Source organism: Oncorhynchus keta, unplaced genomic scaffold, assembly GCF_023373465.1.
Source record: "Oncorhynchus keta strain PuntledgeMale-10-30-2019 unplaced genomic scaffold, Oket_V2 Un_contig_16903_pilon_pilon, whole genome shotgun sequence".
Taxonomy (NCBI): domain Eukaryota; kingdom Metazoa; phylum Chordata; class Actinopteri; order Salmoniformes; family Salmonidae; genus Oncorhynchus; species Oncorhynchus keta.
The window spans coordinates 96,056-119,968 of NW_026280180.1; the positions used below are offsets into that span (position 1 = coordinate 96,056).

General features: G+C 43.9%; 2 protein-coding genes and 1 long non-coding RNA gene across 3 annotated transcripts; all 3 read right to left on the minus strand.

Moving 5' to 3' along the window:
* Positions 1-237: 237 nt before the first annotated feature.
* LOC127919523 (uncharacterized) lies at positions 238-2,989 on the minus strand. The gene is made up of 2 exons (XR_008103236.1): positions 1,838-2,989; positions 238-1,784 (listed from the first exon to the last, which is right to left on the minus strand). It is a non-coding gene; the product is annotated as an uncharacterized LOC127919523 (long non-coding RNA).
* A 1,216-nt stretch (positions 2,990-4,205) lies between these two features.
* Positions 4,206-16,743, minus strand: txlng (taxilin gamma). The gene is made up of 10 exons (XM_052503169.1): positions 16,689-16,743; positions 14,759-15,029; positions 14,138-14,229; positions 13,619-13,789; positions 12,419-12,613; positions 11,390-11,509; positions 9,049-9,123; positions 5,163-5,255; positions 4,771-4,866; positions 4,206-4,600 (listed from the first exon to the last, which is right to left on the minus strand). Exons 2-10 carry the CDS (start codon positions 15,012-15,014, stop codon positions 4,319-4,321), a joined length of 1,380 nt encoding a protein of 459 aa, XP_052359129.1. The 5' UTR covers positions 15,015-15,029; positions 16,689-16,743; the 3' UTR covers positions 4,206-4,318.
* A 154-nt stretch (positions 16,744-16,897) lies between these two features.
* syap1 (synapse associated protein 1) lies at positions 16,898-23,831 on the minus strand. Its single transcript, XM_052503170.1, has 9 exons — positions 22,910-23,831; positions 22,615-22,733; positions 22,378-22,444; positions 19,105-19,178; positions 18,804-18,943; positions 18,310-18,461; positions 18,072-18,133; positions 17,771-17,924; positions 16,898-17,491 (listed from the first exon to the last, which is right to left on the minus strand). The coding sequence occupies exons 1-9, from the start codon at positions 23,115-23,117 to the stop codon at positions 17,364-17,366; spliced, it is 1,104 nt and encodes a 367-aa protein (XP_052359130.1). The 5' UTR covers positions 23,118-23,831; the 3' UTR covers positions 16,898-17,363.
* Between the last annotated feature and the right edge of the window lie 82 nt (positions 23,832-23,913).

The window sequence follows — 23,913 nt, forward strand, 5'->3', positions numbered from 1 at the left end:
CCAGGAACCGATGGGTTGGACCAATCAGAATGTGTCGGAGTTACTGAGCCAGACTCATTGTGGCGGAAGGAAAAACTAACGTCCGTGGGCATAGTGTTTGGCCAGAGCAAGGAGTCTGGGAAGCCACGCAAGGTTGTGTGTGTGTGTGTGTGTGTGTGTATACTGCCTAGAAATTAACTTAATTCACAAGACCAACTTAAACATCGAGCTAACTAGGAAATTAAAATGACAACCAAGTTTGAAATACTACAAAATAGTTTATTGAAAAGCGAGAGACTGGACTATAAGAACATTTCACAATCTTAAAGGGGAATGTGGGCCCAAAGCTTTCTGAACATTAACTAGCTCTGCTTTCACAGTTCTCACCTGCAGAGGTAGATGTCTTTACGTAACCTGAGTTTAACTGGCGGGCATCCACAATAGCCCGAGTGCCAGTCTGTTTGTGCTTTTTGCCTACTTCATTGCTGTCAGTCAAGCCAAACATTTAGCATGACAATGAGTTGGCATAATAGCCCAAGCAGATGGACTCAGGCTACATCCAACTGGACCACATCACAGTAAAGTATTGAACTTGATTTAGACTTGGAGGTTAAGATGCAGTATCCCCCCCCCCCAAACCGTGGCTTGGACCCATCTTAACATTCACGTTTAAAACTTCAGGGGCTGTGCTCTGAATTACATCCTTATGACTTTACAAGAAAGAAAGACAATGTAAGCTGGTGATATCTGAGGTTTAGTTCAATGACAGGGTGATCGGGCCAGTAGGGGAACCTGGGTAGTGTTTATTAGGGCACAGATCCGATCACGGTTTAAATATTTTGCAGCTGGAAACCGTTTCAGTGATTGAACCCAGTTTCAGTTAGTTTTCTTGTGTGATGCCTAATGAACACAACCCTGACCTGGGGCCCAAAACCACCATCATTCTCATTACAAGAGATTGGTTACATTTTCACATTGTCGGCAAGTATCTCCAATGCCAAATAAGTTCTTGGTGAACGTTTGCATCGTGTTTGAATTACATACGTTTCGTTTGTATAAAAAAAAAAAAATGCAAATCACATTTTTCCAGTATAAAGTATAAGATGACAAGGCACCTAATAAATCCATGTGTCTTTTTGCTTCCAGAAATAAAACCAATTTCTGTATATTAACTAAACAAAAACAAGACATAAGGAATAGAAAGAAGCCTATTTGGAGCCCAAGGAACATTACGTCCCATATAAATGTTCACTGGTCTGGAACACAACCAAGGTATCCAAGCAGACCCAGTTCCTGAAGGCCCACAGTGTCTGCAGTAAAGTGCCTCACTGACTTCTCCAACCAAATGATCACACAGAAGTACAATTACATTGTGAGCCCTTAACCATTGGGTAAATGACCCAGTGAGCCCTTAACCATTGGGTAAATGACCCAGTGAGCCCTTAACCATTGGGTAAATGACCCAGTGAGCCCTTAACCATTGGGTAAATGACCCAGTGAGCCCTTAACCATTGGGTAAATGACCCAGTGAGCCCTTAACCATTGGGTAAATTGAACCGAATGCCCCCCTCTCTCCATCATGTGGAGGTATCAGTTAAGGAGAGATGGAGAACAGTTTGTCAAGTTGGACCAGACAACACACAGACCTGGGACCTGGCTTTTGTGCTGTTTGTCAAGTTGGACCAGACAACACACAGACCTGGGACCAGGCTATTGTGCTGTTTGTCAAGTTGGACCAGACAACACACAGACCTGGGACCAGGCTATTGTGCTGTTTGTCAAGTTGGACCAGACAACACACAGACCTGGGACCTGGCTATTGTGCTGTTTGTCAAGTTGGACCAGACAACACACAGACCTGGGACCAGGCTATTGTGCTGTTTGTCAAGTTGGACCAGACAACACACAGATCTGGGGCCAGGCTACTGAAATTACAAACCAGGAAAGCCTGTAGATACAGCAGCATCAGAACCAGGGGGTCCTCCTGCAGAAACTGGGAACCTACAATGACTGAACGTGCCGTCTGTTGACTGCATGGCATCTTGGTCAAAGCTGAACCGATTTAACCCTTTAGACTCAGTCTCATGTTAAAAGGACAGGGATGTTCCCTTTCCAAGTCCCAGGTGCTTCAGAAAGGAGACTTGACTGAAACTAAACTCCAGTGCTGAGGTATTAGAAAGCCAGTAGATTCCATCTTGACAAGCCAACGACTGAAATGGCCCAGCCGTAGAAATACAAGTCAACCAATCATGTTACATTGACTTGACTGGGAATTCCCATCCTAGTAAATCTATGGTACCTGCTCTGAGATAAACATTGTCTGTTTGCAACTCTTCTACTGTACAATGCCCTGCTATGTCTGGTCCTAGACAGAGATTAGATTCAGTTAGTCACGACGATGCAACAAGGCTACTTTAATATAGCAATATGCATGTGATAGAATTTAAATCCCACTACAATATCAGTTCAAAATATATTTAATCTGAACACTAAAGAGATTTAATCTGACTACAATTCCACAGCTCCAAAATATCCAAAATATAGATTTTTCAATGGAAGAAAGCTGCACAGAGACGTGAGAAAGAAAAAGTATAATTTTAGTCCAACTGGAAAGCTGCTGAACAACAGCCCTGTGACTGACCACAGGAAAGCTGCTGAACAACAGCCCTGTGACTGACCACAGGAAAGCTGCTGAACAACAACAGCCCTGTGACTGACCACAGGAAAGCTGCTGAACAACAACAGCCCTGTGACTGACCACAGGAAAGCTGCTGAACAACAGCCCTGTGACTGACCACAGGAAAGCTGCTGAACAACAGCCCTGTGACTGACCACAGGAAAGCTGCTGAACAACAGCCCTGTGACTGACCACAGGAAAGCTGCTGAACAACAACCCTGTGACTGACCACAGGAAAGCTGCTGAACAACAACAGCCCTGTGACTGACCACAGGAAAGCTGCTGAACAACAACAGCCCTGTGACTGACCACAGGAAAGCTGCTGAACAACAACAGCCCAGCCCTGTGACTGACCACAGGAAAGCTGCTGAACAACAACAGCCCTGACTGACTGACCACAGGAAAGCTGCTGAACAACAACAGCCCTGTGACTGACCACAGGAAAGCTGCTGAACAACAACAGCCCTGTGACTGACCACAGGAAAGCTGCTGAACAACAACAGCCCTGTGACTGACCACAGGAAAGCTGCTGAACAACAACAGCCCTGTGACTGACCACAGGAAAGCTGCTGAACAACAACAGCCCTGTGACTGACCACAGGAAAGCTGCTGAACAACAACAGCCCTGTGACTGACCACAGGAAAGCTGCTGAACAACAACAGCCCTGTGACTGACCACAGGAAAGCTGCTGAACAACAACAGCCCTGTGACTGACCACAGGAAAGCTGCTGAACAACAACAGCCCTGTGACTGACCACAGGAAAGCTGCTGAACAACAACAGCCCTGTGACTGACCACAGGAAAGCTGCTGAACAACAACAGCCCTGTGACTGACCACAGGAAAGCTGCTGAACAACAACAGCCCTGTGACTGACCACAGGAAAGCTGCTGAACAACAACAGCCCTGTGACTGACCACAGGAAAGCTGCTGAACAACAGCCCTATGACTGACCACAGGAAAGCTGCTGAACAACAGCCCTGTGACTGACCACAGGAAAGCTGCTGAACAACAGCCCTATGACTGACCACAGGAAAGCTGCTGAACAACAACAGCCCTATGACTGACCACAGGAAAGCTGCTGAACAACAACAGCCCTGTGACTGACCACAGGAAAGCTGCTGAACAACAGCCCTATGACTGACCACAGGAAAGCTGCTGAACAACAGCCCTATGACTGACCACAGGAAAGCTGCTGAACAACAGCCCTGTGACTGACCACAGGAAAGCTGCTGAACAACAGCCCTGTGACTGACCACAGGAAAGCTGCTGAACAACAGCCCTGTGACTGACCACAGGAAAGCTGCTGAACAACAGCCCTGTGACTGACCACAGGAAAGCTGCTGAACAACAGCCCTGTGACTGACCACAGGAAAGCTGCTGAACAACAGCCCTGTGACTGACCACAGGAAAGCTGCTGAACAACAGCCCTGTGACTGACCAACAGCATGAAGACAATCATCTAAGAAAATACAAATGTGGTAGAAAAGGGGGGGCCTCGTGCTCACCACAAAGCCCAGTTTTACAATGTACAGTCCGGGCAAAAAGTATTATATTCATTGTTAATAATGCAGTCATTTTAATCTTAATTATAACTTTAACACACAAAAAAAGATATACTGTATTCAAATATACCCCCCAAAAGGCAGAGGGGGTTAGTGGCTCAGTTGTCAAGTTGCTCTGTGGTTGAGGACTCCAGCTCCAGTTCAGGGGTAGTAAGGGGCTGCGTCTCTTCCCCCCTCCCAGGCGGAGACATCTCATCCTGGGTAGACTCCTGGCTGGGCTGGGGGTCTGGAGGTCCCGTCCCCTCCTCCTCGGTTGTTGACTGTAGGTCTCCCAGTTTGGTGGTGAGGTCGTCCCTCTCCTTCTGCAAAGCCTGGCACAGTTTCTCCAGGCACTCCAGCTTCCCATGCAGACCCTTGTAATGTTTGTCCCGCAGTGTCTTCTGGAGAGGACGAACAGCCAATGACATTCAACATCAGATATTCTACAATTAAGTGACATCATTCATTGAGATACTTTGTGAAATTTTACAGTACAAAATATTCTTAAATGTCTGCTGCTATTAGTAAATGATAAAGTAAGATGGCCCTTTGGGAGAGTTTCTCATCTCACCTCCTCAGCCATCTGTAGCAGAGCCTGATTGTTGGTCTCCCACTTCGTTCTCCACAGAGTCGTCTCCTTCTCCAGCTTCTTGATCTTCTTGGTCATCTGGAGCACAGAAAAAAGATCAGAGCTACAGAGAGGTACCTAAACCCTCCCAGCTAGAGAGAGGTCTGTCGACAGACCTCAACCCTCCCAGCTAGAGAGAGGTCTGTCGACAGACCTCAACCCTCCCAGCTAGAGAGAGGTCTGTCGACAGACCTCAACCCTCCCAGCTAGAGAGAGGTCTGTCGACAGACCTCAACCCTCCCAGCTAGAGAGAGGTCTGTCGACAGACCTCAACCCTCCCAGCTATATACCAAAGAAACACAAGAGTGTTTCATGTTAAATGTTCAGTTCCAAACCTTCTCCATCTCCTGTCTGAAGGTAGTGAACACCTCGTTGCTTTTCGCCAGAGTGGTCTGAAACTCCTCAAACTTGTCCATGTACAAAGAGAGCTACAAATCACAAAACACATGAACATAGTCACCCTGCAAATATATACACATTAACACAGTCACCCTGCAAATATATACACATGAACACAGTCACCCTCCACATTAAAATACTGTCACCCTCCATATATATACACATTAACATAAAGTCAACCTCATATATATATATTGCTCAAAAAAATAAAGGGAACACTAAAATAACACATCCTAGATCTGAATGAATGAAATATTCTTATTAAATACTTTTTTCTTTACATAGTTGAATGTGCTGACAACAAAATCACATGAGGCTCAGTTGTCCGTGTGGCCTCCACGTGCCTGTATGACCTCCCTACAACGACTGGGTATGCTCCTGATGAGGTGGCGGATGGTCTCCTGAGGGATCTCCTCCCAGACCTGGACAAAAGCATCCGCCAACTCCTGGGCAGTTGGTGGATGGAGCGAGACATGATGTCCCAGATGTGCTCAATTGGATTCAGGTCTGGGGAACGGGCGGGCCAGTCCATAGCATCAATGCCTTCCTCTTGCAGGAACTGCTGACACACTCCAGCCACATGAAGTCTACCATTGTCTTGCATTAGGAGGAACCCAGGGCCAACTGCACCAGCATATGGTCTCACAAGGGGTCTGAGGATCTCATCTCGGTACCTAATGGCAGTCAGGCTACCTCTGGCGAGCACGGAGGGCTGCGCGAACTACAAAAATCTCTTAAACTGGAAACACGTATCTCCCTCACTAGTTTTAAGCACCAGCTGTCAGAGCAGCTCACAGATTACTGCACCTGTACATAGCCCATCTATAATTTAGCCCAAACAACTACCTCTTCCCCTACTGTATTTATTGATTTAGCTCCTTTGCACCCCATTATTTCTCTCTCTACTTTTCACATTCTTCCACTGCAAATCTACCATTCCAGTGTTTTACTTGCTATATTGTATTTACTTCGCCACCATGGCCTTTTTTTGCCTTTACCTCCTTTATCTCACCTCATTTGCTCACATCGTATATAGACTTGTTTATACTGTATGTTTGTTTTACTCCATGTGTAACTAACTCTGTGTTGTTGTATGTGTCGAACTGCTTTGCTTTATCTTGGCCAGGTCGCAATTGTAAATGAGAACTTGTTCTCAACTAGCCTACCTGGTGAAATAAAGGTGTTCTCAACTAGCCTACCTGGTGAAATAAAGGTGTTCTCAACTAGCCTACCTGGTGAAATAAAGGTGTTCTCAACGAGCCTACCTGGTGAAATAAAGGTGTTCTCAACGAGCCTACCTGGTGAAATAAAGGTGTTCTCAACGAGCCTACCTGGTGAAATAAAGGTGTTCTCAACGAGCCTACCTGGTGAAATAAAGGTGTTCTCAACTAGCCTACCTGGTGAAATAAAGGTGTTCTCAACTAGCCTACCTGGTGAAATAAAGGTGTTCTCAACTAGCCTACCTGGTGAAATAAAGGTGTTCTCAACGAGCCTACCTGGTGAAATAAAGGTGTTCTCAACGAGCCTACCTGGTGAAATAAAGGTGTTCTCAACGAGCCTACCTGGTGAAATAAAGGTGTTCTCAACGAGCCTACCTGGTGAAATAAAGGTGTTCTCAACTAGCCTACCTGGTGAAATAAAGGTGTTCTCAACTAGCCTACCTGGTGAAACCTGGTGAAAGGTGTTCTCAACTAGCCTACCTGGTGAAATAAAGGTGTTCTCAACTAGCCTACCTGGTGAAATAAATAAAGCCTACCTGGTGTTCTCAACTAGCCTACCTGGTGAAATAAAGGTGTTCTCAACTAGCCTACCTGGTGAAATAAAGGTGTTCTCAACTAGCCTACCTGGTGAAATAAAGGTGTTCTCAACTAGCCTACCTGGTGAAATAAAGGTGTTCTCAACTAGCCTACCTGGTGAAATAAAGGTGTTCTCAACTAGCCTACCTGGTGAAATAAAGAATAAATATATATGGAGGGTGAAGGTGTACACACACACACACACACACACACTTCCAGTTGAAGGCGGAGGTTTACATACTTAGGTTGGAGTCATTAAAACTTGTTTTTCAACCAATCCCCAAATTCCTTGTTAACAAACTGTAGTTTTGGCAAGTCGGTTACGACATCTACTTTGTGCATGACAAGTAATTTTTTCCAACAATTGTTTACAGACAGGTTATTTCACTGTATCACAATTCCAGTGGGTCAGAAGTTTACATACAGTAAGTTGACTGTGCCTTTAAGCACCTTGGAAAATTCCAGAAAATTATGCCATTGCTTTGGAAGCTTCTGATAGGCTAATTGACAACATTTGAGTCAATTGGAGGAGTACCTGTGGATCTATTTCAAGGCCTACCTTCAAACTCAGTGCCTCTTTGCTTGACATCATGTGAAAATCAAAAGATATCAGCCAAGACCTCAGAAAAGAAATCGTAGACCTCCGCAAGACTGGTTCATCCTTGGGAACAATTTCCAAATGCCTGAAGGTACCACGTTCATCTGTACAAAAAAATAGTACGCAGGTATAAACACCATGGGACCACGCAGCCGTCACACCGCTCAGGAAGGAGACGTGTTCTGTCTCCTAGAGATGAACTTACTTTGGTGCGAAAAGTGCAAATCAATGCCAGAACAACAGCAAAGGACCTTGTGAAGATGCTGGAGGAAACAGGTACAAAAGTATCTACATCCACAGTAGAAAGAGTCCTATACCGACAACCTGAAAGGCCGCTCAGCAAGGAAGAAGCCACTGCTCCAAAACCACCATAAAAAGCCAGACTACAGTTTGCAACTGCACAAAGGGACAGAGATCATACTTTTTGGAGAAATGTCCCCTGGTCTGATGAAACAAAAATAGAACTGTTTGGCCATAATGACCATCGTTATGTTTGGAGGAAAAAAGGGGGAGGCTTGCAAGCCGAAGAAGACCATCCCAACCGTGAAGCAGGGGGATGGCAGCATCATGTTGTGGAGGTGCTTTGCTGCAGGAGGGACTGGTTCGATTCACAACATGGATGGCATGAGGCTGGAAAATTATGTGGATATATTGAAGCAACATCTCAAGACATCAGTCAGGAAGTCAAAGCTTGGTCGCAAATGGGTCTTACAAATAGACAATGACCCCCAAGCGTACTTCCAAAGTTGTGGCAAAATGGCTTAAAGACAACAAAGTCAAGGTATCTGAGTGGCCATCACAAAGCCCTGACCTCAATCCCATAGACAATTTGTGGGCAGAACTGAAAAAGCGTGTGCGAGCAAGGAGGCCTACAAACCTGACTCAGTTACATCAGCTCTGTCAGGAGGAATGGGCCAATATTCACCCAACTTATTGTGGGAAGCTTGTGGAAGGCTACCTGAAACGTTTTCCCCAAGTTAAACCATTTAAAGGCAATGCTACCAAATACTAATTGAGTGTATGTAAACTTCTGACCTACTGGGGATGTGAAAGAAATAAAAACTGAAATAAATCATTCTCTCTACTATTATTCTGACATTTCACATTCTTAAAATAAACTGGTGATCCTAACTGACCTAAAACAGGGAATTTTCACTAGGATCAAATGTCAGGAATTGTGAAAAACTGAGTTTAAATGTATTTGGCTAAGGTGTATGTAAACTTCTGACTGAACTGTATATACACAAACAGTCACCATCCACATATTCACATACAGTCCCCCTCCATATAAACACATTCACATACAGTCACCCTCCATATAAACACACATTCACATACAGTCACCCTCCATATAAACACACATTCACATACAGTCCCCCTCCATATAAACTGATTGCCAGAACAGGGAAGGAAAAGGCAGCTAGTTACCTGCTGTTTGAGCTGCGTCTCCTGTTCCTTCAACAGCTCACACTCATGTCTCCACTCTGTGGCGTCTTTCAGGAGCTGAACAGGAGACGGGAAATGGTCACAACTTCTGACAGACAGACAACCGATACAATCAATGAGTCAACGCAAACAGACAACCGATACAATCAATGAGTCAATGCAAACAGACAACCGATACAGTCAATGAGTCAATGCAAACAGACAACCGATACAATCAATGAGTCAATGCAAACAGACAACCGATACAATCAATGAGTCAATGCAAACAGACAACAGATACAATCAATGAGTCAATGCAAACAGACAACCGATACAATCAATGAGTCAATGCAAACAGACAACCGATACAATCAATGAGTCAATGCAAACAGACAACCGATACAATCAATGAGTCAATGCAAACAGACAACCGATACAATCAATGAGTCAATGCAAACAGACAACCGATACAGTCAATGAGTCAACGCAAACAGACAACCGATACAGTCAATGAGTCAATGCAAACAGACAACCGATACAATCAATGAGTCAATGCAAACAGACAACCGATACAATCAATGAGTCAATGCAAACAGACAACCGATACAATCAATGAGTCAATGCAAACAGACAACCGATACAATCAATGAGTCAATGCAAACAGACAACCGATACAATCAATGAGTCAATGCAAACAGACAATCAATGAGTCAATGCAAACAGACAACCGATACAATCAATGAGTCAATGCAAACAGACAACCGATACAATCAATGAGTCAATGCAAACAGACAACCGATCAAGTCAATGAGTCAATCAATGAGTCAATGCAAACAGACAACCGATACAATCAATGAGTCAATGCAAACAGACAACCGATACAATCAATGAGTCAATGCAAACAGACAACAATCAATGAGTCAATGCAAACAGACAAATCAATGAGTCAATGCAAACAGACAACCGATACAATCAATGAGTCAATGCAAACAGACAACCGATACAATCAATGAGTCAATGCAAACAGACAACCGATACAATCAATGAGTCAATGCAAACAGACAACCGATACAATCAATGAGTCAATGCAAACAGACAATCAATGAGTCAATGCAAACAGACAACCGATACAATCAATGAGTCAATGCAAACAGACAACCGATACAGTCAATGAGTCAATGCAAACAGACAACCGATACAATCAATGAGTCAATGCAAACAGACAACCGATACAGTCAATGAGTCAATGCAAACAGACAACCGATACAGTCAATGAGTCAATGCAAACAGACAACCAATACAATCAATGAGTCAATGCAAACAGACAACGATACAATCAATGAGTCAATGCAAACAGACAACCCAGTCAATGAGTCAATGCAAAGACAACCGATACAATCAATGAGTCAATGCAAACAGACAACCAGTGGGACTACAATCAATGAGTCAATCAAACAGACAACCCAGTCAATGAGTCAATGCAAACAGACCTCATTCAATGAGTCAATGCAACAGACAACCGATACAATCAATGAGTCAATGCAAACAGACAACCGATACAATCAATGAAGTCATCAAACAGACATCAATTAACAAACAGACAAGTGGGACTACAATCAATGAGTCAATGCAAACAGACAACCGATACAATCAATGAGTCAATGCAAACAGACAAGTCAATCAATGAGTCAATGCAAACAGACAACCCAGTCAATGAGTCAATGCAAACAGACAACCATAACAATGACCCAGTGGGACCTACAATCAATGAGTCAAAGTCATCACCATAACAACCCAGTGGGACTCACAAAGTCATCACCATAACAACCCAGTGGGACTCACAAAGTCATCACCATAACAACCCAGTGGGACTCACAAAGTCATCACCATAACAACCCAGTGGGACTCACAAAGTCATCACCATAACAACCCAGTGGGACTCACAAAGTCATCACCATAACAACCCAGTGGGACTCACAAAGTCATCACCATAACAACCCAGTGGGACTCACAAAGTCATCACCATAACAACCCAGTGGGACTCACAAAGTCATCACCATAACAACCCAGTGGGACTCACAAAGTCATCACCATAACTCCAGTGTCAAAGTCATCACCATAACAACCCAGTGGGACTCACAAAGTCATCACCATAACAACCCAGTGGGACTCACAAAGTCATCACCATAACAACCCAGTGGGACTCACAAAGTCATCACCATAACAACCCAGTGGGACTCACAAAGTCATCACCATAACAACCCAGTGGGACTCACAAAGTCATCACCATAACAACCTAGTGGGACTCACAAAGTCATCACCATAACAACCCAGTGGGACTCACAAAGTCTCTCTCTCTCTGCTGCTTCCCCTCCAACTCTCTCATCAGCTCAGCTGTCCTCTGGAGCTTGGCATCCACCAACTGCTGCTGCTTCTCCTTGTGCTTGAACACCTTGTCAATGTGCTGGGACAGACAGAAAGAACACCGTGTCAATGTGCTGGGACAGACAGAAAGAACACCGTGTCAATGTGCTGGGACAGACAGAAAGAACACTGTGTCAATGTGCTGGGACAGACAGAAAGAACACCGTGTCAATGTGCTGGGACAGACAGAAAGAACACTGTGTCAATGTGCTGGGACAGACAGAAAGAACACCGTGTCAATGTGCTGGGACAGACAGAAAGAACACTGTGTCAATGTGCTGGGGACAGACAGGACAGGACAGACAGGACACCTTGTCAATGTGCTGGGACAGACAGGACAGGACAGACAGGACAGGACACCTTGTCTATGTGCTGGGGACAGACAGGACAGGACAGACAGGACAGACAGGACAGGACAGACAGGATAGGACAGACAGGACAGACAGGACAGACAGGACAGACAGGACAGGGCAGACAGGACAGACAGGACAGACAGACAGGACAGACAGGACAGACAGGACAGGACAGACAGGACAGACAGGACAGGACAGACAGGACAGACAGGACAGACAGACAGGACAGACAGGACAGACAGGACAGACAGGACAGACAGGACAGAGATAAATCTAGATGGAACTTCATGTGTCAGATTTCCAGAGGCTCTTAAATGCATTTAACATGTTGAAAAATACACCTAGTAAAAAAGACCCATCGGGGCAATTCCAAACTAAATCCCAGTAAACGTGTTGAAACACGCAGTAATCGTCTCATCAAAGCACCAATCAGACTGCTCCTACATGTTGTAGGTCGGCCATAGGCACCTGACTAAAGAGACAGAAGGGGTAGAGAGAGAGAACGAGGGGGGGAGAGAGACAGAATGGGAGGAACAGAGAGAATGTGTGCATGTGAAAAGACAGAGTAGAAAGAGGTACGCGTCTCGTCCTCCTACCTCCTCCCTGAGCTCGTACTGTTTGATGAGCCTGTTGAGTTTCTGGGCCAGCTCCATGTTCTCCTGGCGCAGCTTGGAGTTGTGAGAGTTGTGCTGTTCCATCTGTACCTCGATCTGGTTCAGCGTCACCTGGAAGTGAAGGGTGGCCTCCTTCCGACGCTCCTCATACTCTCTGGACCGTTGCGTGTTGTCATCCTGACATGGGATATGGCAAAACGTTCAATTTGCAAAAAAACAATGGTAACAGGGATGGGGGTCAATTCTGTTTTCGATTCATGAATTCTATTGAAATTTAATTGATTCATAAAAAATATTTTCTATGAAGAGTTTTCACTTCCGGAATTGACTGAATTTAAACCTAAATCGAACCCAACCCTGAATACTCCCTGTATGTAGCTCCATTCTTGTGGACTCTATTTCATTCCTCGTGTTAGTTACCATTTTATTTTTGCTACTCTGCATCGTTGGGAAAGGTCCGTAAGCAAGCATTTCACTGTGAAGTCCAGTTGTATTCAGAGCATGTGATGAATACAATGTGATTTGATACAAACATAGAAATCCTATGATTCTATATGTAGTTCAATGAGTACAGAGGCTTACAGTAGCCACTAACTGACTTCCTGTGTGACAGACTCTCCTCACTACCTACCTTGAGGGTCTTATTGTGTCTCTGCAGTTCCCTACAGAGGCTTACAGTAGCCACTAACTGACTTCCTGTGTGACAGACTCTCCTCACTACCTACCTTCAGGGTCTTATTGTGTCTCTGCAGTTCCCTACAGAGGCTTACAGTAGCCACTAACTGACTTACTGTGTGACAGACTCTCCTCACTACCTACCTTGAGGGTCTTATTGTGTCTCTGCAGTTCCCTACAGAGGCTTACAGTAGCCACTAACTGACTTACTGTGTGACAGACTCTCCTCACTACCTACCTTCAGGGTCTTATTGTGTCTCTGCAGTTCCCTACAGAGACTCTCCAGCTTCCTGTGTGACAGACTCTCCTCACTACCTACCTTCAGGGTCTTATTGTGTCTCTGCAGTTCCCTACAGAGGCTTACAGTAGCCACTAACTGACTTACTGTGTGACAGACTCTCCTCACTACCTACCTTCAGGGTCTTATTGTGTCTCTGCAGTTCCCTACAGAGGCTTACAGTAGCCACTAAATGACTTACTGTGTGACAGACTCTCCTCACTACCTACCTTCAGGGTCTTATTGTGTCTCTGCAGTTCCCTACAGAGGCTCTCCAGCTTGCTGCGTGACAGGATGGCCTTGCTGTGTTCACTCTGCAGGTGGATCTTCTCTTTGACCATCTGGGACTGCTTCTTCTGGAGCACCTTCACCTGCTTCTGTATACTGCGGCTCTCCTCCAGCTGTCAATCAATCAATCAATCAATCAAGCTGTCACAGGACACAAAGGCGTAGTGATACTCAAAACACCATTTGAACAGAGATTCAAATGAGACCTGGTTAGTGTTCATTAGGCATGAAATGGAAGAAAACTAACCAAATTGGTGTAATTACGAATTCTCGTTTTGCTTTCGGTTGCAAAATAGTGTTGCCAGGGTGTGTACTAATAAATACAACCTGGGGTATACAAACTCAAGACACAAATGGGGATGAACATGTTAGCTGATCAACTGGCAGTGGCCCACTGCAATTTATTAGATGAAAATAATCCCTTAAAGCAGCATAGACATGTGGAGGCTTCCAGCTCTTACCGAATCAGCATACTTCTTGCACAAAGCGGCCAGCTTCTCCTCTGGGGAGGCTAGTGTGGTCAGGGCTTGCATCAGTAAGAGAACCTCTTTTCCTGTTACAAAACAAAAAGAGAAGAGATCAGCCACTTCTCCTCTGGGGAGGCTAGTGTGGTCAGGGCTTGCATCAGTAAGAGAACCTCTTTTCCTGTTACAAAACAACAAGAGAAGAGATCAGCCACTTCTCCTCTGGGGAGGCTAGTGTGGTCAGGGCTTGCATCAGTAAGAGAACCTCTTTTCCTGTTACAAAACAACAAGAGAAGAGATCAGCCACTTCTCCTCTGGGGAGGCTAGTGTGGTCAGGGCTTGCATCAGTAAGAGAACCTCTTTTCCTGTTACAAAACAACAAGAGAAGAGATCAGCCACTTCTCCTCTGGGGAGGCTAGTGTGGTCAGGGCTTGCATCAGTAAGAGAACCTCTTTTCCTGTTACAAAACAACAAGTGAAGAGATCAGCCACTTGTCACGGTTGAAGAGGAAAGGACATTCTCAATAACTTGGCTAAAATCACCATGACAGCATGCAGTGGTTTCCATATATTACCTCACACGCGTTAGACAGGCAACGACAGTCTCGTGTTAACCTACCCAATCCCTTTTGGTCCTTGATCTTGCCACCACCACCGCCTGGGTCCAGCTCAGCATTGTTGGGGTCCAGGGGGCAGTCCTCTCTCCCTGGAGTCTCCCCTCTCACCTCCTCACTGCAGCAGCTACTGACCAGCTCAAACATCCCCAGGTGCTCCTGGCTTCCAGGGCTGTCCAGCTCTGGAGGGGAGCTGCTGCCAGATCCCCCCACTAGCCCCCGAGTCGCCACCTCCATTCCACAGAACCCTGCGGCCTCCATGATATTGGTCCCAAACTGGCAAAGAGGAAAAGTTAACTCAGTGAAATATAGGTGGTCGTATCCACCTGACCATGTGAGTACACCTGACCATGTGAGTACACCTGACCATGACTATTTGAGTACACCTGACCATGTGAGTACCCCTGACCATGTGAGTACACCTGACCATGTGAGTACACCTGACCATGTGAGTACACCTGACCATGTGAGTACCCTGACCATGTGAGTACCCTGACCATGTGAATACACCTGACCATGTGAGTACACCTGACCATGTGAGTACACCTGACCATGTGAGTACACCTGACCATGTGAGTACACCTGACCATGTGAGTACACCTGACCATGTGAGTACACCTGACCATGTGAGTACACCTGACCATGTGAGTAAGCATTGATTCAAATCGTTAACAGAACCAGTTCATACTTGATCATTCCCTGATCTTGTCAGTGGTGTGTAACATATTTCAATAGCCTCAACAACACGTGTAAACATTGATAGTAATGAGACAGCAAGTTAGCAACCACATGCTGTCCTCCGTTTTACGTCTCTGGTCCGGACTCTAGCAAGGCACCAACTCTCGCAGGGCAAGACAGGTCCCCACCTTTAACTCTGATCTGACCAAGGGTCACCAAGTTCAGATCATTCTAATAACTAGGGCAGCATTGGCAGTAGTGGTAACTATAGTTATTCATATATTAATGAAACACTGGACCACAGTTCCCTCAACAATCAAGAAGGGATAGAATCCTTTAAGAAGATAGTTGAGGATTACCACGTGCTAGACCTAACAGCACCAACAGAAGGACTCGCCATATAAATCAGCACAAGAACCCCTCAATTCCCTTGATTTAGTTAACTGCCTAGATAACCCGGACACCGAAGATAAAATCATTATCCGACTGAACACAAGTGAAGGATGTAGCCTAAACACCGCTGTTGCAGTGACAATTTAGACACCCAAACAAGTAAACACCCAAACAAGTAAACTTGCCACACAGTAGTGGCAATAAAACGAGCTACCTAACGTTGGCTAGTTTTGATATATTATTAGCAGGCACTAGCTAACCAATTCGTGTTAGCTAATAACCTCCAAACAATTTCAAGTGACTTTACCTACCCAGCTAATAGCTATACTGATAGGAAAACATTGCGCCATGTATCGGCTACGCTAAAGCTAATGGATGTAGCTAGCGAGCCACAGATCTAAATAATCTAGTTAGCATAGCGATAACGTCAGTCACAGTAACCTTTGGTATGCTAGGCTAGCTAGCTTTGACACGAGCTAGCTGTAGGTTAGCTTGTTAGCTGAGTAACAAATCCAACGTTGACATTCAACTCAACAAAAATTGTGGACTAAAGTGTTTCTATCAAGTATTGATTGATGTATGGATTATTGAACGTAAGTATAGAAAGAAAATACCACCAAGCAATAATTCGCAAACTGTTTGGGTTTGGCAGGTGCGTGAGTCCACACTGTGCCAACTTATGCTAAGCTAACAACCTGTCACTGGCAAACTATGCTATGGACTTCCTTAGTAAATAAAACATGTTTTCACACTTCGCGTTCTCTTTTGTTTGACTGTAACATGTTACAATCATTTAGAAATACAGACATCGTTTGTGTAGGGTCAGTGAAACACAGAAAAGGGCGTAAAAGTACCACACTGTACCTGTATGTTTTTACTGTTTAAATCGACTGTGTCTCTGGCATCGGAGTGTGTCGCTATGATGTGACGCAATATATAATGACGGGGCGGGGCTGCTTGACCCTATATTGTCATGTTGCCTAAACAACACCAAAACAAAACCCTTCCCTTTTACAGCCCTTTAGATATAACAATATGTCTGTAATTTTCATTAAGGAAAGACATTTAGACAATTGGAAAGAAGTATATTTATTAGGGAAAAACTGAAAGCAGGATTTGAGTAGCACAGAAACAAGTATTATTCAGATAGATGTACACATCCCAACTGCAAAAGAATTCCAGAAAAAGAAAAGAGCAGAATAGAGAAAACATAACAATATGCAATATGTCAGTTGCCTCCTCGGCCATAAACGTTCACAGCTAAAATGACAGCCAGCCACTAAACTGTACAGACAGAACATGTATATTATACAGTATTTCAACACCTGACCACCACCAGATCAGAATACACCCCATAGATGTTCCCATTCTAGAGTGTGCTGAAACAAACAGTTAATGGTTTGTATGCAGCGGTTCCCTTCATTTCTATACCATTCTATTTCTATGGTCTAGACTAGACAAGGTCATGGTTTCTGATCCTTCGTGGTGCTCTCTCTCATATCAGAGATACTAGACTGAAGCAAGACGGGTCGGTCACCTCTACTCGTCCGACTGAAGCATCTTCTCGATCTCTTTATCCCAGTTGTCATCTTTGTTGTCTGCCTCCGTCACCACCTCATACTCCTGTAACTCTGCCTGGAGTTCCTTCTCCCAGTCCGCTGTCTCCTCTGAACAAATAACAGCATTATGAGATCAATGCTACAGACTGAAGAGAAAACAACTAAACATGCCATTCCCTCTCCTCTAATTCAACATCCAGCTCTACCACCTGAGCCATTATATTAAATCCAAGCTCTTTCCAGGTTCCAGTGAAATCAACCAATAGAACTCTGGAGTTCTTGCTGGTTGTTACTCTAGATATGATCTAATAGTTCTAGAACTGACCCTCTGCAGTTCTTGCTGGTTGTTTGTTACTCTAGATATGTTCTAATATTTCTAGAACTGACCCTCTGGAGTTGCAGCGTCCTCCTTCTTGTCCAGCACCAGCTGTTCCATCTCTTTCCTCAGGTCTTCATGGTCGATGTTACAGGAGTCAAAGGCATCGCTCACAAACTCAGAGACCCCAGGGCTGGTGGAGATCTCATTCTCCTCTTCCTCCTGCTATTTAACAACATTAAAAAGAGAATCCAGACCATTTCATACATTTGACTTGATATTTACACAGTATTTCAGTGGTCTATATATAGACGTGCACAGAATTATTCAAAGGGGCTGACTTTTCTTCAGAAAAACAAAACATTGACTCACCTCTCCACTCTTGGGAATGTCACTAATGGATACTGGAGGTGTTTTTGGTCTGATGGCATTTTCTGCATGACAACAAACAACAATAACATGAAACAGAAGTTAGGCTATAAACTGTTGCTTGACAGTAGTTCACCAATTGCTCTGCTTTGCACATAACACCAATGCAGTGTTTTTAGTTAGGGACGTGTCAGGATCACACAAACTGAATTCCGACCAACCATAGAACAGAATAGAGTACCTGTGAGGCTGACACCCTCCGGGCTGATGGTCTTCTGCTCCTCTCTGTGGTCTACAGCCTGCTGCTGTGCTGCCAGGGCCGTGAGCTGGGCCGACTGCTTTATCAGGGACACACGGTAGAAGTAGTTCCTCCAGAACACATCCTCCTTCACTCTAAACATCCAGAGCATTGAATATGTAAGTAACATACACATATACTGAAGGGTTCATCGATAACTTGATATGGATGGAAACACGTGTACAGTTCTTCTAATTTCATTGGCTGGTCCAAGCTTTGTGAACCCGTCTGATTGAGCGATAGCTCGCCATTCTTTTTCAATTGAATGCAGCAATCTGGCTGTTTCTAAGAGGCTTATCAATGGACAGGACTGGTATCATCCAACAGGCCAACTTTATGCCTGCAATCTCTATCTGTAAATAATTCTGAGTTGAATCGAGGCATGTTTGAAGCGCAATAATGGATTTGGATTAGATTTGTAATGGCTGTCTGCTGACTGTTTGGGGACCAGGTCGAAGCGCATCCTGTTCAGTAGCTCATCTTCCTGCAGCATCACCATGGCGATAGGATACATCTGCTCAGAGTCGAACTGGAACTGAACTCCAGCTGGTGGGTCTCTCAGGAAGTTCCTCCTGTCCTGGAATAACAGATCAATAAAGTTGTGATGAATTTAAATCAAATTGAAAAAGTACAATCAACACAATGCACTCTGACAGTGATGAGATCCAATTGGATAGAATCCAATCACAAACTCTTAAGTGCACAATGTGGACAGACAATGTTAGAAATGCTACTAACAGCGGACAAAGCCAGGATCTGTTGCTGCATGGTCTCCTCCTCACTGTAGCCAACCCATGGTGGTACAGCTGTGTCTGGAGGGGAACAAGAAGAAACCATTTTAGTTCCACCATGTATGTATATATGTATGTATATATGTATGTATATATGTATAACTATGATCATGTTTACTGGTATATCATCTCAAGATAGTCTGGTTGCCAGTCTGTTTAGCTAACATTCTACTCTGTGTCATTTATCAGCAGTATCCCTGCACATTGATATGGTGCTGGTACTGGCCTGTAGAGTACATTCTCCTGTGGGTTTTATTTATTGTGTTACCTGACCTGACTTAGCATGGGTTCTGTTCTCTTTGTTTTTTTAAAGAATCTATTCTGAATTTGACACTTTTCTATTTCTTTACCTTGATATTGAATACGGCATTGTTGAGAAAGAGCTTGAAAGTAAGCATTTCACTTGACTGTTTACACCTGTTGTGTCCTGTCAGTATATAACTTGTTAACTAAAACGAATCATGAAAAAACAATTTAGTAAACTGCAATAAAATAATTAGCAAACCCGTTTGAAAAACTAAAACTATACTGGAATTATACTTTAAAAAACTAAAACTATACTGGAATTATACTTTCAAGACAAATCCAACAAGGCATGTAGGCGCCATCCCCCAGAATGACTTGACAAAAGTGCTCCAACTGAAATAACGGAAGACTGCTAAAGCATACTTACTGTAGACGACCAAAACAGCAGTGAAGAGGTCACCCAGAGTATCTGAACTGCTACAACATGGTAGCTACCGGGAGTGAAGACTGCTCTCACACCGCCACCCAGAGTATCTCCGCTTCACACTGCTACAACATGGTAGCTAGTCAAAAGTCAAGACACTACAACATGTACCGGACCAAAACAGGTTTTCACAGTCACAAGGCATGTAGGCGACCAAAACAGCAGTGAAGACTGGTCACCCAGAGTATCTCCCCACACTGCTACAAATGACTTGACCAAAACAAGTGAAGACTGAGTCACCCAGAGTATCTCCGCTTCACACTGCTACAACATGGTAGCTACGACCAAAACAGCAGTGAAGACTGCTCTCACACGGTCACCCAGAGTATCTCCGCTTCACACTGCTACAACATGGTAGCTACCGGACCAAAAACAGCAGTGAAGTACCGGACCAAAACAGCAGTTAACCAGTCACCCAGAGTATCTCCGCTTCACACTGCTCAACTGGTAGCTGACCAAAACAGCGGAAATTGACTCACTACTACTGTTTACTTTGCATCTACAACGTCAGGACCAAAACAGGTGTTACTACTACTTTGCATCACCCAGGGGTGTTAAACTCATTCCATAGAAGGCCTAGTGTCTGCTGGTTTTTTGGTTTTTCCTTTCAATTTAGACCTAGACAACCAGGTGAGGGGAGTTTTTACTAAATCAGTGACCATAATTCATCAATCAAGTACAAGAGAGGAGCGAAAACCCGCAGACACACGGCCCTTCGTGTGATGAGTTAGATACATATGATCGACATTCCCAAACAGGTGGGGCACGCCAAATAAAAACCTGGTCCACATTTAAAAATATATATATATATATTTATTTATTTTCTTCACATTTTCAAACAGTCAATTTATATTTTCCAACATTTTGATGAGTTTTTTTTCTAGCCTTGTTTCACTGCCAAAAATAAAATTAAACAATGTAATGTTCAGCGATTAAAAAACAACAACATTTATTTAACTAGGCAAGTCAGTTAAGAACAAATTCTTATTTCCAATGACGGCCTGGGAACAGTGGGTTAACTGCCTGTTCAGGGGCAGAACGACAGATTTGTACCTTGTCAGCTCAGGGGTTTGAACTTGCAACCTTTCGGTTACTAGTCCAACGCTCTAACCACTAGGCTACCCTGCCGCCTCTACACTCTAACCACTAGGCTACCCTGCCGCCTCTACACTCTAACCACTAGGCTACCCTGCCACCCCAGAAATAACACGATGTCAAATACAGGTAGCCTAGTCAAATAATTAACATCCAATCACATGAACCGTTAGTTTCTCGCAGGAATTCCACTAACTGTCCTTATGTAGCTGTTGCCCATTTGATTCCGATGCAGCTGAAGAGCTACTGCCCCCTGACCCGGGAAAGCACCAAACAACAGACAGGGACGTTGGACCATCGAAGAGGCGCAAATATGATAACTACAATTACGGATGACACAAACAACTTGTCATGCCCTGCCTCCAGTCCACTTACCGATATCTGAACAAGAGCCTCATCGAAATTTAAATAGGCGGTTATGTGAAAATGTAATTTAATCAGAAGCCACTGCCAGATTTCTGGATTGGGCTTCGCTTAGAGTATCCTGCCTTGGCAAATCGTGCTGTTATGCCCTTTGCAACCATGTACCTATGTGGGAGTGGATTCTGGGCCCTCACTAGCATGAAAAGGAAATACTGGCACAGACTGTGTGTTGAAAATGATTTAAAACCGCTCTCTCCAATACAACCCAACATTGCAGTTATGTGCATCCTTTCAAGCACATCCTTCTCATTAACCTGTGGTGAGTTATTCACAATTTCGATGAACAAATAAGGTTTTATATGTAAGATGGTTAAATAAAGAGCAAAATGATTGATGATTATTATTTGTGCCCTGGTCCTATAAGAGCTCTTTGTCACTTCCCACGGGCCAGGTTGTGGCAAACACTCACACCCATTCTTATGTTTAAGAAATGTATCATAGTGTGTGTGTGGCAGGCTTACAATGATGGCAAAAAACAACATTTGAGAGTGCGCTGACCCTGGTGCTAGAGGGGGTACGTAGCTAGAGGTTGAATGTTTGAAGGGGTACGGGACTATAAAAAGTCCTGTACGCCATCTCGATGAGTCTTCCTTTAAACCTATTACTGCCCCCCTAGTGGCAGGAAGTGACATCCCCAAAACAAAACAACTATACATATACACACACAGGCTACTAGCCTCCCATGCATAGGCTACTGTCTGTCCCTAACACTAAAACAAAATCATATGAAAACGAAAATATTAATATTTTCATAAAACATTAACCAAATAAAAACGAATCAAGTGGATCTGAAAACTAAATAAATAAACCAAATGTCAAATAAAAATCTGAAAATGAATAGAAACTAATATAAAAACACTAAATAATAACCTTGCTGTGCACATGACAAATGTTGATTTGAGGACACAGAGTACAAGGAATGGAAGGTAAAGCTAATCTCAAGTGGGTATGATGTTATGTCTCCACACTGACCTGATTTCTTAGCTTTCTTTTCTTGGACAAATTTGTCCTGTTCTTTTTTGAAATCCCCCAAAATAGTCTGGAAAACAGAAACACAGACATGTGATGTTACAAGACAGAAACCTCAAAGCTTCAAGAAATCAGCGGTTTTGAGCGAACACCAGAGGGATGTTACATAGCAACCGATGCTAACACTAAAACACCCTCCTTGTCAAACAGGATTCAGGAAGGTTTAGTATGGCCATGCACCTTGTCAAAAATTCCATCTATGTTCCCTTCTTCCACGCTCTTCTTGATGGTGTGTGCGGTCTCTGCCACAGAGTTGGAGATCTTCTTGGTAGCATTGCTGGCAAAGTTGAATATTAAGCCTGTATATGTAACAAGAATATAAAACCTGGATCAATTCTCAGCTTCAGATGGCATTGTCATTCAAGTTTTGGCAGGCAAACAATGTATTGTTGTCTCTTAGGCCTACATAATCATTATTAGTCTGTTAATCACTTTTCACATGAATATAAATGAAACCATCTATAATCTTCCTTACCACCGAATCCTTTAGCTTGCTGAGAGATGAGTTGGACGGTGTCTCCGTCCTCCTGCCCCAGTTCTTCTGTTGCTGGAGGTTCGTGTTGTTTGTTTACTTCATTTTGGTCTTGAACAATTTTCTCCTCCGCAGCAACGTCAGCCACTTCGCTCTCCTCTGTCGTCGAGGTGTTCTCTATACCCAGCCACGTTCCCCACCCTTTGAACATTTTCGCCGATGTCTTTCGGTTGTAGCTCTGATCGAAAATCGATTGTAAACTAAGTGCTTAGAATTTTACCTTCATGGTTCTGTGTTTACGTCACCAGGAAACGGTGCGATTCTTGTTCTTGTTTTTTTCTTCATAATAAATACAAAGCGAGCGCATTTACTGCCGCCTGCTGTTACATCTGGGAAATGTTAGCTTCTATAACGTTTTGTAACAGGTTCGCTATCACATCAAATGTGGGATTCGAACAACAGTGTGTTATTTTAAGAATGAAAAAAAAAAGATAAACTCCAAGCTGTCCCACTGTAATTTTTTGTATTTTATTCACTACTTCTCATTCCATACCAACAGGTGACAGTGATGTCCCTTTTCATTGATTAGTTAGACAGTGATACGAAACAAATGAGGAAGTAATGGTGCTTTCAACAAAACTGGGAACTCGGAAAAAACGATGTCAAATCATGAAGTTAGTGATCTTCAGGCCGGGGCTTGTTTTTTTCTCGAGTTTGCGGTTGTCTTGACCCAGAGATATTATAGTACGTAATATTATGATTCCAAAGCTATATGATATTACAGAGAACAAGTTAATTATCTCACATATTGGAAAATAGTAGCATGTTGTACTTCTTTTTGACGAAATTAATGCTAATGTTTGGTTTTTGCGCTAGCGCCCAATGAACTCCCATTAACTATTTGAAGAAGAACGCTCCTTCTCCCAGAATCACCCAGAATGCACCACGCGGCCCATTGACGACGCATGGGCAACGAACACACATTGGTCGTTCATACGGTTTCCCAT

Coding starts and splice junctions, on each gene's coding strand:
- syap1 (XM_052503170.1), bottom strand. CDS start 23,117: ATGTTCAAAGGGTGGGGAACGTGGCTGGGTATAGAGAACACCTCGACG. Junction 22,734..22,909: donor GCAAGCTAAAGGATTCGGTG/GTAAGGAAGATT, acceptor TTACATATACAG/GCTTAATATTCAACTTTGCC. Junction 18,944..19,104: donor AGATCCTGGCTTTGTCCGCT/GTTAGTAGCATT, acceptor CTGTTATTCCAG/GACAGGAGGAACTTCCTGAG.
- txlng (XM_052503169.1), bottom strand. CDS start 15,014: ATGGAGGCCGCAGGGTTCTGTGGAATGGAGGTGGCGACTCGGGGGCTA. Junction 13,790..14,137: donor GCAAGAAGTATGCTGATTCG/GTAAGAGCTGGA, acceptor ATTGATTGACAG/CTGGAGGAGAGCCGCAGTAT. Junction 5,256..9,048: donor AGACGCAGCTCAAACAGCAG/GTAACTAGCTGC, acceptor TGTGATTTGTAG/CTCTCTTTGTACATGGACAA.